A 16,200-nucleotide genomic window follows, 5' to 3' on the forward strand; every position below is an offset into this window, starting at 1 on the left:
CATGTACATTTTCCAAAAAATGTATTATTATCAGCTCAAACGAAATTTATTTGGTTTTACTTTAGTACACACCATCGTATTTTTCTTAATGGTCATCTGTTTCAATAAATGAACATTTGATCTTATTTTTTTCATTTGCATTTTATTCAAAATCATTACTTCGTGTTTATAAATAGAAACAACCATAGTTTCAGTGCATTTTTGTATTATTTAAAGTCCTGGAAGAATACCAGGACTGGAAGATTGGCTACTAAAAAGACTGAAAGAAAAACTTAAATCACAACAATGAAACAGAATGAGTGACATTTAAGTTATTTGTCTTAAGACTTTATAAATGCAAAGAGGAAACAAAATGTTGCTTACATTGTGTTTCCCCGTAAAGGAAAATCTCCAGTTATCCACACCCCCAAATATTTCTTACAGCAGGTGAAACTAACCTGGAGAAGGGTTGGTCAAAAGAAACAAGACACACAACAGTTATCAAGCTCTGCTCTTTGCTGATTCACTGCAACCAACATGCCTGGTGAGTTATTTTAATGCTAAACTTCTGCAGATATAACATCTACATATTTTAGATAAATTGTTATTGGGCTCGATGGGCCAACACAGCCTGTTTAAAGAAATGACAAATCACTTTTGGGTATTTGTGAAGCTTGAATCATTGAATTATTCTGTTAACCAGGTGACATTGCATTTTTGATCAGCGTAAATACAGACCTCTCCAAAAAAACAGCCAAAAAAATTCATATTTAATTTAAATGGAAAATTATATAGAGCAAAACATTGTTTCAAACTTTTTTGTTGATGTTTTATCAAGAAAACTCCAGAGTCAGCATAAAGACAGATTATTACTTGAATGTTTGTTTTTTGCGTGCTCTGTATGGTGACACAGGCTCGAGCTTTGAGTTTGTCTTTATTAGATGCCTTTTCTCTCGATCTTTGTGTGTATTTGTATTTGTGTTTCTGTGTGTATCATTAAGCAATACAATCTATGGAATGTATGATTAACTATTTCCTCTCTATGTAATGTAGTAAATTAACTGACGTGTCATTAGTTATAATTTATGTGACAATATGAATAAACAGTCCTGAATAAACTGAATAATGTTATTCTTGCTCATTTTGCTTTTTTAGTTCCATCAAAAAAAGGAAAAACAGCTCAGCCTCAAAAGTACATCGAAGGTAACAACATCTTTGAGAAGTCATGAGTGTGACTCAGTTGCATTCCTTAAGTAACCAAACTTGCTCTGTTACAACAGAGTAATAACTCAGAGTAGCCAAGGAGTGTCAAGTTTCTGACTTGTAACGTAAATCCTTCCTGTTTTCTTTCCCCTCCAATAACAGACGCACATGTTGCTATTTATTTATTGTCTTCACTTCCTTTCAGAGGAAAAAATGTACAGGATTGTCCTGCTGGGAGACAGTGAAGCTGGGAAAAGGAGCCTAGTGAACATGTTTGCAGAAGATGCATTTGTAGTTAACAACACGGAATGCCAAACTAAGTCCAAATCTCTCCATGGAAGAAGAATTACCCTGATCAACACTCCTGATTTCTCAGACACAGGTAGATCAGAGGAGGAGCTGAAGCCTGAAATACTGAGGTGTATCACTGAGTGCACTCCGGGGCCTCATGCTTTTCTTATTGTGCTCAAAGTGGAGAAATCCACAGAGGAGCAGCAGCAGCAACAGACTGTCATTAGGAAAATAAGTCAGTATTTCTCAGAGGAAGTTTTCAGATATGCTGCAGTTGTCTTTATTCAGGATCGCCCAGACTCAGATGAAATGAAAATCAAAGAGTTTATAGATCAAAATCAATATCTGACTGATTTATTGAGGAAATGCAAGAGCCGATACCACATCATTAATAAATACAACCAACAGGGTGACAACATCAGCAACCGGTCCCAGGTTAAAGAGCTGCTCAACACAATAGACCAGATAGTTGCAGAAAACAAAGATTGGCGCTACACCAGCGAGATGTTGCCACAAGGAAACACCCACAATAAGGCTAACAGTGTCTCTGCAGACACTCCGGACACAGCAAATGCAGAATTAAGAAGAGCCTTAGGTGATGGTAGCGTACCAGAATGGGTAAAATGGGTAATAGAAAAAATATTCAATTTATTAGAGTGGGTAAGAAATGATTGTGACTTGTGGATAATTGTTTTCATCTCGTTACTTCTGACATGGTATCTTCTCAAAGTACCCTTTTTTGGGACCCTTGTGATAATTTTGCTGTTTGTGTTTCTCTTTGAGATTCGTGACATGGTATAATTACAACACCAGACAGAACTGTATGATCCTGTGACAGATTTTTCAGCCTCTATGAGGTGTAAAAACAAACGATTATTAGATATATTTATGCATTTGAGATTTTGCAAAATGTTATGGAATCATTATGACGTCAAAAAGGCAGTTTTTTTTTAAGTGTGTTGCACATCGCTCTCCATACCTTTCCATATATATGATATATGGAAAGTCTGTCAGTATTTTTTATATTTTTTTGCTTTACACAATGTAGATAAAACTTGGACTGTGACTTGCACTTTATTTGGTTTCTTGAGGGTGCCTTTTTAGGTGAACATTGACCTTGGGTGCTAACAATGAAGGTCAAATTCAAACGCTTAGCCAACCTAAGCCTATTAACAAACAGACAGACAGAAAAGAAACAGAAAACAATTACATGCTCCCTCCGTTCCACGGGGGAGAATGAGGTAACATTCATTTTTTTCATGTCAAAGGTTGCTTGTAGCATATGTGTGTATGACAGATGTTTGCATTAGTGCTGGGTGACCAGTTTGCTGAGAAGCTGACATGAAACACATAAACCTGTGAATGATAAACAAGAGCGTATCCAAGTGTGTGAACAACAAAATATTTAAATCAGCAGTTAGGCTAACTGGCTAATTTACACTAATTTCACTTAAGTTTAAGTGATTATCTGCTACTTTTAATCAATATGCAATACCCCTATAATAAAATCACTAACATCTTATACTCTTATTCAAAGCAAAAAGAAGAGGCAGACTGGTGACTGGTGGCTGACCGGTCATTGATGCACTCAAAAAAAAAAAACTATTAAGCATTTAAAATAATAACACATGAACTTGTAAGGAGTGAGTTTTGCAGCTCTGCATGATGATAATACAGCTTTGGAGGAAAAGAAAAAGTTACTGACAAAGAGGAAGAGACAACAGGATTGTGTATTCTTTTTGAAATCTGTATTCTATTTGGATTTCCATTTTATGTACAAAGTTTGTTTTTACTCTAAATCCTTAAAAAGCAGTGATAAAAAATCAGTTTGCCTTTAAAATTTGAATACAGACTGTTTTCACTGTTTCTGCAATTCCTGCAGGTACAGTGTTGTTTTTGCCAGAAACATCAGCAGTGTTGGGGAGTAACGGAATAGTTGTACCGGCGTATTTAAAATACAAAACATGAGTAACTGTATTCTGTCACAGTTGCCGTTTAAAAAGGTGGTATTCATAATACAGTTACGGCATCATGGCCTTGGACTCATCTTTACAGCTTTTTAATAGGAAAAAAAAGAGGAATTTTAATTTTAAAAAATGTTTGACATTTGTGAAAATGTAATTATTTTTCCTTTAATTTTTTTTTAAAACATTTGTTTTGGTTTTTACTGCCTTTTGAATCAAAATTCTTTAGATGCAGACGTTTGGTTTCCTGGTATTTCAAGACATTTATGTGATGAAGGGGGATACAAAAAGAAACAGAAACAAAAAGAAACAGCACTTAATACTTATTTTAAAGCTTTAGTTGTTTTTGTATTATAGCTCAATAAGTGCAATAACTATGGTACTAATTACAAAAAGTTGGAAAACTGTACAACATAAACAGAATGTATATGTTTATTATAGCAGCAAATCACAGTAAAAATCACCTCAAGCTGCTTTATGTTGAAACAAAAAAACCCCCCAACTACAATCATATGATCCCCTTCATGCAAGCACTTGGTGAAAGTGCAAAAAGGAAAAACTCCTTTTAACAGGAAGAAACCAGGCTCGGAGGGTGAGGGTGGTGGTGCGATGATGATTGTAAGACTAGCATGACCTGTGCACAGACAACAACTGTTCCATGTTCTGATTATTTGAGTGATCTTCTCATTATTTTCTGTTTCACAAATGGTTGAATTTCACCCCAAATTATGTGGCATGGCGGCCAAGTGGCAAGGCAGCGGTCTCATAAATTAAATATCATGGGTTCAATCCCCATCTGTGCCTTTACTACGGGCAGAAAATCTATAATGATTAAAAGTCTTGATTCGGTGTTTGGGTGAACAAGTTGCTTTGAGTGGGCAAAAACTCTGCTCCCAACAACCAGAAACACTGAACAGAACTTCAGACGTGACACAACATGTCCACTGTTGGCGCTTCACTCAGTGTGAGTATCAGTTTGCTTACTCACAGGTTTATATATTTAACAGAATATAACACACCATATGAGGAGTCAAAGTGGACGATCCAAACAGGATATCTGACAATAGGAGACATTTACAAATGCATATTTACACTGACAACTCATATTAATGTTAACAATAACATTTTAAATAATTGGTTGAAACAATAAAGGGAAAGGAGAGTCTTCTAGTATGACAATCATTTTTGCAATTGTTCATCCAAACACTTTTTTCTATGTTTCAAAAAACAATCACACAAACACTCATCTAAAAAATATTCATTGGACTAAAGTTTTAATGCTCATGCTACATGTTTATTGAGATTGTCTAATGTCTGCGACGGTATCTTCTCCCACGTCTGCGGACACCGGAGGCCTTGTGGGGTCTCCTGCGTCTGCGAACGGGGCGAGTAGACCTCGCATATCTGCGTCTGTGTCCACACGGCATTGTGAGTAGACGTGACCTGCTCCGTGTCACGGGTTCTATTTATGGACTCACCTGGCAACTTTAGTGATGTCACTGCTGTTGTCACTATTGGTGATGCTATACCTTGTTTATAGCATAATATCTGAACTGTGATGTCACTGTGAAGTCACCCTGCAATGTGATATAGTTATGACTGAAAGGTCATAACTGAAGCAGATCAGTCATTTTGTTGTGACCATGTAACCAAGCATGGATGCAACCCTTTCTCCACGGTGACTTTGGTAGAAGAAGAAAAATCTTGTCTGTTAATTTAATCTTCTGCTTAATCTTCTGATTAGAAGCAAAGCACTGTATAAACACACATCCATGCAGAATGTTGTCATTAACAGAGAAAAGCCCATTAACAGATTAAAGTTTTCCACCACATTTTGAAGTCAATATTATCATTTCAGAATAAACTTTGTCCAAACTAAATTCAAACCTAAATCAAGAGGAGGTTTCCCACCCTTGGTCTCAGACTCTCGGGGCTCCACTGCATGTCAGAAAAGATGTTATACCTTTTCCTTTCAGCACACTGATCTGACAAGTTCAGCTGATGTTTCATCAGAAAGAGTCTTCCTACAATAAAAACCTCCAGGAAGTATCAGATCAGTATTTAAAATCAGCTTAACATCATGGAAGCAGTAAAGCAGAGGGAATGAGAATGAATGGCACGTGACAAGAGAGGAGATGCTTCATCTGTAAACTATTACTGCCAACAAGGCAGCTTAACACAGCACTGCTTTTCAAATGAAGTGGAAGGCTTTCCAAGAAGGTCAAGGTTCATTCATTACTGAATCATTAAATACTACACATTAATCAGAATCAAAATACTTTATTAATCCCTAAGAAAACTTGTCATGCAGCCACTTTAAAGTTACTTACACTGGAAACAACATCAGCAAGCAGAGATATAAGGCTGTGTGTAACTGTAAAATAAAATGACAATGATTTATGTACAATAAAATAATATAAATCACACACCAAAGTATACACGGGACTTTTTATTAGTAAGTTACAATGCAGACACATACGCTGCCAAGGACATTTCAAAAATAATGTAATGACATTTCATCATGTTTCATTTAAACAAGAATCACGCAGTGAATTGAGAAAACATTTGTTCTGTTTATAACAATTACAAAATGCAGGGGCGATTCTAGGATCAGAGCTTTGGGGGTGCTGAGCACCCAGAGAGCTGCCCATCCAGGCAAGGTAAACTTTACTCGTCACGATGAGACTTCTTCCCTGTCTCTGTCAGTCCCTGCATCCTTAAATGTCTCCAGTTGTCCCGAGTTCCCTCTGACTGTCTCTTTGGTGCATTTAAACCCTTGTTCCTCCCTGTCTTCATCATCTGTTGTCTTCATCTCCGTTATCAGTCATCATAATTTTACCCTCTCTGTGCAAGTCTGCAAATTTTTTTATTAAGTCATAAGATTCTTAAATTCATCAAGTCTCTCTGTGCCTGGGTCCTCGTCACAAAACATGACATCACTGTTTTGTACATTTTAACACAATTTAATCCCACATTTGTGAAAGAAAAGCAAAACACTTTTTTGAAAAGTCTGTAACAAAACCATCAAATCTGATAAAGGTTATTTAAATGCAGCAAAAGAAGAATGGATTGGAATAAAAAAAAAAATACATATCCTAACCTTAATTACTGGGGGAGAATAATGAATGATGCTCATAGTCAGTAAAAAGTAAACTGAGTGCATTTTTTGCACAGAGATTCACTTTTAAAGTGTATGTATAATATAATACAGATACATAAAAAATACACTCCAAAAATAGAAGAGTCCTTGAAATGTACAAAATATTATTAAAAAATTTAAAAAAAATTGAGACACCTTGGCCTATGGTACAATGTATAGAATGTATGAAAAGATCTTTACTGCAGATACTACTATGGCTCTGCAGATTTTTTCTTTTCTTTTACCTATGTCGCCTCACCTTGAGGTTGGCAAATCTGTCGATCACATTTTGGTGGTCAAGTCTCTCAAGCATCTCTTTCTCAACTGACATCACAGCCAGGTGCTGGAGTCTGCTTTGACCCATGGTCCTTCTCAGCCAGGTATGGAGCTGACTCAAGACACTAGGCAAGGCAAGGCAAGGCAAGTTTATTTATATAGCACAATTCAACAACAAGGTGATTCAAAGTGCTTAAAGACACTTTGAAGACCTTTCACAGCTACAGCTGCTAACTGGGTTTGTTAGGGCAACCTGAATAACAGTTTTCAGTGTGGGGAAGATCTGATTATCCAGAAGATGTTAACATATCTGGAACGGCACCAGCCTCACTCTTGAGCTTCAAAAAGTTTTTGGCAACCGTGACTTCCTCTGACTGAAGCTCAATATGGTAATGCAGTGCCAGGGTTGACAACCCAGTTTGTTTTGCAGATTCTGTATAGCAGCTTTAATATAGGGAGAACACAACTTCCAGATTGTATGAGTAAAATTAGTTGGGTTTTTTTTCTTTGCCAGTTTAACAGTTTCTGTTTTGCCTGTTAGTATTCCTTGTCTGTTTTCTTACCTGGTTCTTCCTGACCCTGTACTTTCTCCTCAGGTTCTCCTCTTTCCTCTCTCCCTCTTTGGACTGACAATCATACACAAATAGATTGTATTCAATTAGATTAAAAAAAATACTATTAAGATCACTAATAAAAAAAGTCCTCTCTCAGTGTATTTTCAACCAAAAGGTAAATAACCAAACCACATGTACATCCAATAAAGGATATAAATATTGAAACACTGATCCAACATTATCCTTTATTAAGGGATAATTTGACCTTACACTTTTACCTAAATGTGGATTCTTTTTTTGAAAAAACTTCCTCATATCCAATATGAACCTGGCTGTCTCTCTGTACACAAACACACACACACAACAGTGGAGTTATAAGGTTAATGGGTATCCAGCCAGTTAGCTAGTTAGTACCTTGTACATAGGACAAAATAACCAGTTTCTCTCATTACATTTCAAACAGGACAGTGGTAACAACAGCAGGCTACGGACAATGTTAAGTTTTAGATTTTAAATAGGCTGTATACATTTAAATGGGAGCAACAGGACGGTCAAATGTCGCTGATGTTACTACAGAGTAGGACGGATTGTAGGATAGCAAACATAGTCGGGAAACACGTTTTCAACACAGCAGGTTACCTGGGTGTAATGTTTTTCAGCTAAAACGAAACATGGCCTGACTCCTACCTAACTATATAAAGAGTAACTGAAGGTTAAATGCAGCTAACATGTCCTGTTTTAAGGCAGGTGCTTTCACCTCCGCTCCGCTGGGTCTCAGCCACCATCGCTCTGGCAGCAACGGCGCTAGAGCCAGAGCAGGCCCCAAGAGCAGGGTAGAGCCGAGCTGGAACAAACCACTTTGGGAGGGGGAGAGGGGTTATCTATACTTTTGTTGTTAAAGTGTTCCATCTCAATTACGTACTGTATGCGTTTTATATTTTTAGTGTGTCCCACAAACAGCAAATATTGTCAAAAAAAGTAAGAAATCTTTGGGGGTGCTTTGAAAATGGGCTAAAATCGCCCCTGACAAAATGTATGATTGAACACAGATGAAATGTGCACTTTACTGCACATAGAACACTTGATGCTACAAATGTGTTTGCAGTGACTGACTCACTGAGTTTGTTCCGGAAGCCATGCTCTTTGGACACTTTTTCAGTGCAGCAGTCTGAGAAAATATCATAAGCTGTCTGAATATCACCGGTGAGTGTGTGAGTCAACGGTGTGAGCAGGGATTCCTTCAATTACGTCACGAACGCTCGATGGTTGCCATGGGAACGAAGATTACGTGACGCGTCACAACGCTGAGTGCTTTGAAGTGCGGTCGTGCTTTGAAGTGCGGTCGTTAGGTCACGCCTCCTGAGGGCATAAATACAGGTCAAAAACCACATTAGTGTGTGTCTGTGTGGGTCTCTGTATGTGAGTCTGCTTCTTTCGTTCTGGTCTTGGTTTCTTATCGCTTTGTCCATTTCCATCAGCATCGGGGGGCGGAAACCAAGTGCTTCTCTCCCTCTGAGATTGTTGCAACTTAGTTCACAGCACTTTAAGTAGCTTGGAAAGCGACGGGAGTTTTTCACATTTTTATGAAGCTTCATCAGTTCAAATTAAGAAAAAAAAGAAAGAAAAAAAAAAGGAAGAGAGTCCCAGGAACTAAAATAGCTTCTTGGGTGGGTGGGAGGTAAGTTAGTTTTCCTTAATGGTAGACCTTATTTGCTCCCAATAGCAATTCTTTTCTTTTCACATACCACCAGATTACTTAATGAGGAGCAGCTATGCAGGACCTGGAAAAACAGCAACTTATATTTATAAAAAAATAATACTAGGGTAAGGGAGTCCTCTTCCTTACACTACAACTAAACTCTCAGTGAACATTTAAACGCCGCCTGGTTGTGACAGATGGCCACCCCTCCCTGAGCCCGGTTCTGTTGGAGGTTTCCCCCCATTAAAGGGGGGTTTTTCTTCCCCGCAGTCGCCAAGTGCTTGCTCATAGAGGATTTGGGGGCTTTTTAAAAAGGTTCACTGGCATCAAATTTAGGACTCAGCAAATATGTAAATGGATGATTCCTCATCAAATGAGGAATCATCCCTTTAAAATATATTTGCAAGTCATTTTGTTGTGATCATGCAACAAAGCATGCCGACGTAAGGATTCACGCTAAAACGAGGAATTTTGCGCCGATTACATTTAAACGCCGCCAAATATGTTTTAAAGGGATGAGGAATCATCCCTTTAAAACATATTTACAAGTCATTTTGTTGTGATCATGCAACCAAGCATGCCGACGTAAGGATTCGCCCCAAAAGGAGGAATTTTGCGCCGATTACATTTAAACGCCGCCAAATATGTTTTGAAGGGATGAGGAATCATCCCTTTAAAACATATTTACAAGTCATTTTGTTGTGATCATGCAACCAAGCATGCCGACGTAAGGATTCGCCCCAAAAGGAGGAATTTTGCACCGATTACATTTAAACGCCGTCAAATATGTTTTAAAGGGATGAGGAATCATCCCTTTAAAACATATTTGCAAGTCATTTTGTTGTGATCATGGAAACAAGCATGACGACCTAAGGATTCGCCCCAAAAGGAGGAATTTTGCGCCGATTACATTTAAACGCCGCCAAATATGTTTTAAAGGGATGAGGAATCATCCCTTTAAAACATATTTGCAAGTCATTTTGTTGTGATCATGCAACCAAGCATGCCGACGTAAGGATTCGCCCCAAAAGGAGGAATTTTGCGCCGATTACATTTAAACGCCGCCAAATATGTTTTAAAGGGATGAGGAATCATCCCTTTAAAACATATTTACAAGTCATTTTGTTGTGATCATGCAACCAAGCATGCCGACGTAAGGATTCGCCCCAAAAGGAGGAATTTTGCACCGATTACATTTAAACGCCGTCAAATATGTTTTCAAGGAATGAGGAATCATCTATTTAAAACATATTTGCAAGACATTTTGTTGTGATCATGCAACAAAGCATGCCGACGTAAGGATTCACGCTAAAACGAGGAATTTTGCGCATATTACATTTAAACGCCACCAAATATGTTTTCAAGGTGTCACAGTGCGGCTGTGTGTAGGCAGGAGAAGGACCCAAACGCAAAACTCACCGAGACAAAAGTGAACTCAAAACACTGCTTTATTGCAGGCTAGCACGAAAAACAATACAAAACTAAACTGGGAAAACTAAAGCGCAAGGAGCCACAGGGAGAATCACACAGCTATGAGGGAGAACGCGACACAGAACTGAGGGAGAGGCAGACATAAATACACAGAGGGTTAACGAGGGAAGTGGGAGCACACGGGGAACACAGGTGACACTGATAATCATAACAAGACACAACAGGAGTGAACGCAACACTGACGGGAGACTGTCAAAGTAAAACAGGAAGTGCACAGAGGTTCAGACAGGAGGAGAGAGAGCACGGGGAGAGCACAGAAATAACAGGCTGGGTAAAACATGGAATAAAACACAAGGAGAGGCAAGGGCTCACAGATACACAGAGGGGCACACAGGGGGTAAGAGTCACAAGGGGAAAAACACATAAGGAAACAACGTAACAGAGCAACTCAGGAAGCATGGCCTAAATAAGGAACAAAATACATGAAAACTAAGAATACTGGGCCAACGTGGCCCAGGACCATGACACAAGGGATGAGGAATCATCTATTTAAAACATATTTGCAAGTCATTTTGTTGTGATCATGCAACAAAGCATGCCGACGTAAGGATTCACGCATAAACAAGGAATTTTGCACATATTACATTTAAACGCCGCCAAATATGTTTTAAAGGGATGAGGAATCATCTATTTAAAACATATTTGCAAGTCATTTTGTTGTGATCATGGAAACAAGCATGCCGACGTAAGGAGTCGCTAGTACAACGAGGAATTTTGCGCATATTACATTTAAACGCCGTCAAATATGTTTTCAAGGGATGAGGAATCATCTATTTAAAACATATTTGCAAGACATTTTGTTGTGATCATGCAACAAAGCATGCCGACGTAAGGATTCACGCCTAAACAAGGAATTTTGCATATATTACATTTAAACGCCGCCAAATATGTTTTAAAGGGATGAGGAATCATCTATTTAAAACATATTTGCGAGTCATTTTGTTGTGATCATGCAACAAAGTTTACTGACGTAAGGATTCACGCTAAAACGACGAATATTGCGCATATTACATTTAAACGCCACCAAATATGTTTTAAAGGGATGAGGAATCATCCCTTTAAAACATATTTACAAGTCATTTTGTTGTGATCATGCAACCAAGCATGCCGACGTAAGGAGTCGCGAGTACAACGAGGAATTTTGCGCATATTACATTTAACGCCAAATAAATATGTTTTAAAGGGATGAGGAATCATCTATTTAAAACATATTTATGCAATCATTTTGTTGTGATCATGCAACAAAGTTTACTGACGTAAGGATTCACGCTAAAACGACGAATATTGCGCATATTACATTTAAACGCCACCAAATATGTTTTAAAGGGATGAGGAATCATCCCTTTAAAACATATTTACAAGTCATTTTGTTGTGATCATGCAACCAAGCATGCCGGCGTAAGGATTCGCCCTAAAGGAGGAATTTTGCGCGATTACATTTAACGCCCGCCAAATATGTTTTAAAGGGATGAGGAATCATCCCTTTAAAACATATTTACAAGTCATTTTGTTGTGATCATGCAACCAAGCATGCCGACGTAAGGATTCGCCCCAAAAGGAGGAATTTTATGCATATTACATTTAACGCCGCCAAATATGTTTTAAAGGTTTGAGGAATCATCCCTTTAAAACATATTTGCAAGTCATTTTGTTGTGATCATGGAAACAAGCATGCCGACGTAAGGAGTCGCCCTAAAAGGAGGAATTTTCTGCCAATTACATTTAAACGCCGTCAAATATGTTTTCAAGGGATGAGGAATCATCTATTTAAAACATATTTGCAAAATCATTTTGTTGTGATCATGCAACCAAGCATGCCGACGTAAGGAGTCGCAAGTACAACGAGGAATTTTGCATATTACATTTAAACGCCACCAAATATGTTTTAAATGGATGAGGAATCATCTATTTAAAATATATTTGCAAGTCATTTTGTTGTGATCATGCAATCAAGCATGCCGACGTAAGGATTCGCCCTAAAAGGAGGAATTTTGCGCCGATTACATTTAAACGCCGCCAAATATGTTTTAAAGGGATGAGGAATCATCCCTTTAAAACATATTTACAAGTCATTTTGTTGTGATCATGCAACAAAGCATGCCGACGTAAGGATTCACGCCTAAACAAGGAATTTTGCACATATTACATTTAAACGCCGCCAAATATGTTTTAAAGGGATGAGGAATCATCCCTTTAAAACATATTCTATGATCATTTTGTTGTGATCATGCAACCAAGCATGCCGACGTAAGGATTCGCCCCAAAAGGAGGAATTTTGCGCATATTACATTTAAACGCCGCCAAATATGTTTTAAAGGGATGAGGAATCATCCCTTTAAAACATATTTACAAGTCATTTTGTTGTGATCATGTAACCAAACATGCCGACGTAAGGATTCGCCCCAAAAGGAGGATTTTTATGATATTACATTTAACGCCGCCAAATATGTTTTAAAGGGATGAGGAATCATCTATTTAAAACATATTTATGAGTCATTTTGTTGTGATCATGGAAACAAGCATGCCGACGTAAGGATTCATGTGTAAAACTAGGAATTTTGCGCATATTACATTTAAACGCCGTCAAATATGTTTTAAAGGGATGAGGAATCATCCCTTTAAAACATATTTACAAGTCATTTTGTTGTGATCATGTAACCAAACATGCCGACGTAAGGATTCGCCCCAAAAGGAGGAATTTTGCGCATATTACATTTAAACGCCGCCAAATATGTTTTAAAGGTTTGAGGAATCATCCCTTTAAAACATATTTGCAAGTCATTTTGTTGTGATCATGGAAACAAGCATGCCGACGTAAGAATTTGCCCCAAAAGGAGGAATTTTCTGCCAATTACATTTAAACGCCATCAAATATGTTTTAAAGGGATGAGGAATCATCTATTTAAAACATATTTGCGAGTCATTTTTTATGATCATGCAACCAAGCATGCCGACGTAAGGAGTCGCAAGTACAACGAGGAATTTTGCGCATATTACATTTAAACGCCACCAAATATGTTTTAAATGGATGAGGAATCATCTATTTAAAACATATTTGCGAGTCATTTTGTTGTGATCATGGAAACAAGCATGCCGACGTAAGGATTCACGTGTAAAACTAGGAATTTTGCGCATATTACATTTAAACGCCGCCAAATATGTTTTAAAGGGATGAGGAATCATCCCTTTAAAACATATTTGCAAGTCATTTTGTTGTGATCATGGAAACAAGCATGCCGACGTAAGGATTCGCCCCAAAAGGAGGAATTTTGCGCATATTACATTTAAACGCCGCCAAATATGTTTTAAAGGGATGAGGAATCATCCCTTTAAAACATATTTGCAAGTCATTTTGTTGTGATCATGGAAACAAGCATGCCGACGTAAGAATTCGCCCCAAAAGGAGGAATTTTCTGCCAATTACATTTAAACGCCACCAAATATGTTTTAAAGGGATGAGGAATCATCCCTTTAAAACATATTTACAAGTCATTTTGTTGTGATCATGCAACCAAGCATGCCGACGTAAGGATTCGCCCTAAAAGGAGGAATTTTGCGCCGATTACATTTAAACGCCGCCAAATATGTTTTAAAGGGATGAGGAATCATCCCTTTAAAACATATTTACAAGTCATTTTGTTGTGATCATGCAACCAAGCATGCCGACGTAAGGATTCGCCCCAAAAGGAGGAATTTTGCGCATATTACATTTAAACGCCGCCAAATATGTTTTAAAGGGATGAGGAATCATCCCTTTAAAACATATTTGCAAGTCATTTTGTTGTGATCATGGAAACAAGCATGCCGACGTAAGGAGTCGCCCTAAAAGGAGGAATTTTCTGCCAATTACATTTAACGCCACAAATATGTTGTTTTCAAGGGATGAGGAATCATCTATTTAAAACATATTTGCAAGACATTTTGTTGTGATCATGCAACCAAGCATGCCGACGTAAGGAGTCGCAAGTACAACGAGGAATTTTGCGCATATTACATTTAAACGCCACCAAATATGTTTTAAATGGATGAGGAATCATCTATTTAAAATATATTTGCAAGTCATTTTGTTGTGATCATGCAATCAAGCATGCCGACGTAAGGATTCGCCCCAAAAGGAGGAATTTTGCGCCGATTACATTTAAACGCCGCCAAATATGTTTTAAAGGGATGAGGAATCATCCCTTTAAAACATATTTACAAGTCATTTTGTTGTGATCATGTAACCAAACATGCCGACGTAAGGATTCGCCCCAAAAGGAGGAATTTTGCGCATATTACATTTAAACGCCGCCAAATATGTTTTAAAGGGATGAGGAATCATCTATTTAAAACATATTTGCGAGTCATTTTGTTGTGATCATGGAAACAAGCATGCCGACGTAAGGATTCACGTGTAAAACTAGGAATTTTGCGCATATTACATTTAAACGCCTCCTGGTCGCGACAGATGGCCACCCCTTCCTGAGCCCGGTTCTGTCGGAGGTTTCCCCCCATTAAAGGGGGGTTTTTCCTCCCCGCTGTTGCCAAGTGCTTGCTCATAGGGTATTTGGGGGCTTTTTAAAACGGCTCACTGGCTTGAAATTTTGGATTCAGCAAATATGTAAATAGATGATTCCTCATCAAATGAGGAATCAGATATATATCGCAGATATGCGAGGTCTTCTCACCCCGTTCGCAGACACAGGTTACCCCACAAGGCCGTCGGTGTCCACAGACGTGGGAGAAGATACCGTCGCAGACATTAGACAATCTCAATAAACATGTAGCTTGAGCATTTAAACTATAGTCCAATGAATATTTTTTAGATGAGTGTTTGTGTGTTCTTGTTAACAGTAATGTGTACAAACTCTGTACATCCCAAAACTTGTTGTTTTTGTTTTGTTTTTGTGTGTTTGTTTTTTAGAAATATAGAAAAAGTGTTTGGGTGAGCAGTTACAAAAATGATTGTCCCACTGGAAGACTCTCCTTTCCGTTTATTATATAAAACATTTTTTTATGTTAATATTAAGATAAATATGAATTATCAGTGTAAATATGCATTCGTAAATGTCTCCTGTTGTCAGATATCCTGTTTGGATCGTCCACTTTGACTCCTCATATGGTGTGTTATATTCTGTTAAATATATAAACCTGCGTGTAAAGCAAACTGATACTCACACTGAGTAAAGCGCTAACAATAGTGATGTTGTGGCACCGGAGTCATGTCTAAAGTTCTGTGTTTCTGGTTAGGAGCAGAGTGTTTGCCCCACTTGTTCACCCAAGCACAGAAATAAACAGGTTTTAATTACTGTAGGATTTCTGCTCCTACTAAAGGCACGGATGGGGATTGAACCCATGGTCTTTGGTTTACAAGACCAATGCCTTGCCACTTGGTCACCATGCCACACATGTGAAACTTTGTCTATACTGTAACATCACATTCCTCTTGAATTGTTCAATTAACGTTGATGAACATGTTATCCCAATAATCATTTATTCATTTACTTCTTTTACATTTAAGGTTATTCAGTTCAGATACTGGCATTCGGCCTGGGTGTCTGATGATTTCTTAAAAAAAAAATTCAATTCTGATTTACAAGGTCCTGATTCAAGATTGATTTCAAT

The 16,200-nt window shown here is 37.9% G+C and overlaps 1 protein-coding gene and 1 non-coding gene across 2 annotated transcripts; one reads left to right on the top strand and one right to left on the bottom strand.

The window, feature by feature from the left end:
• The first annotated feature begins 463 nt into the window (after positions 1-463).
• On the top strand, positions 464-6,116 carry LOC120436311 (GTPase IMAP family member 9-like). The gene is made up of 3 exons (XM_039607090.1): positions 464-523; positions 1,135-1,182; positions 1,388-6,116. Exons 1-3 carry the CDS (start codon positions 517-519, stop codon positions 2,272-2,274), a joined length of 942 nt encoding a protein of 313 aa, XP_039463024.1. The 5' UTR covers positions 464-516; the 3' UTR covers positions 2,275-6,116.
• Positions 6,117-15,907: 9,791 nt separating this feature from the next.
• On the bottom strand, positions 15,908-15,979 carry trnat-ugu. Its single transcript has one exon. It is a non-coding gene; the product is annotated as a tRNA-Thr (tRNA).
• Between the last annotated feature and the right edge of the window lie 221 nt (positions 15,980-16,200).

The sequence above is a fragment of the Oreochromis aureus genome, linkage group 3 (genome assembly GCF_013358895.1).
Source record: "Oreochromis aureus strain Israel breed Guangdong linkage group 3, ZZ_aureus, whole genome shotgun sequence".
In the NCBI taxonomy this organism is placed as follows: domain Eukaryota; kingdom Metazoa; phylum Chordata; class Actinopteri; order Cichliformes; family Cichlidae; genus Oreochromis; species Oreochromis aureus.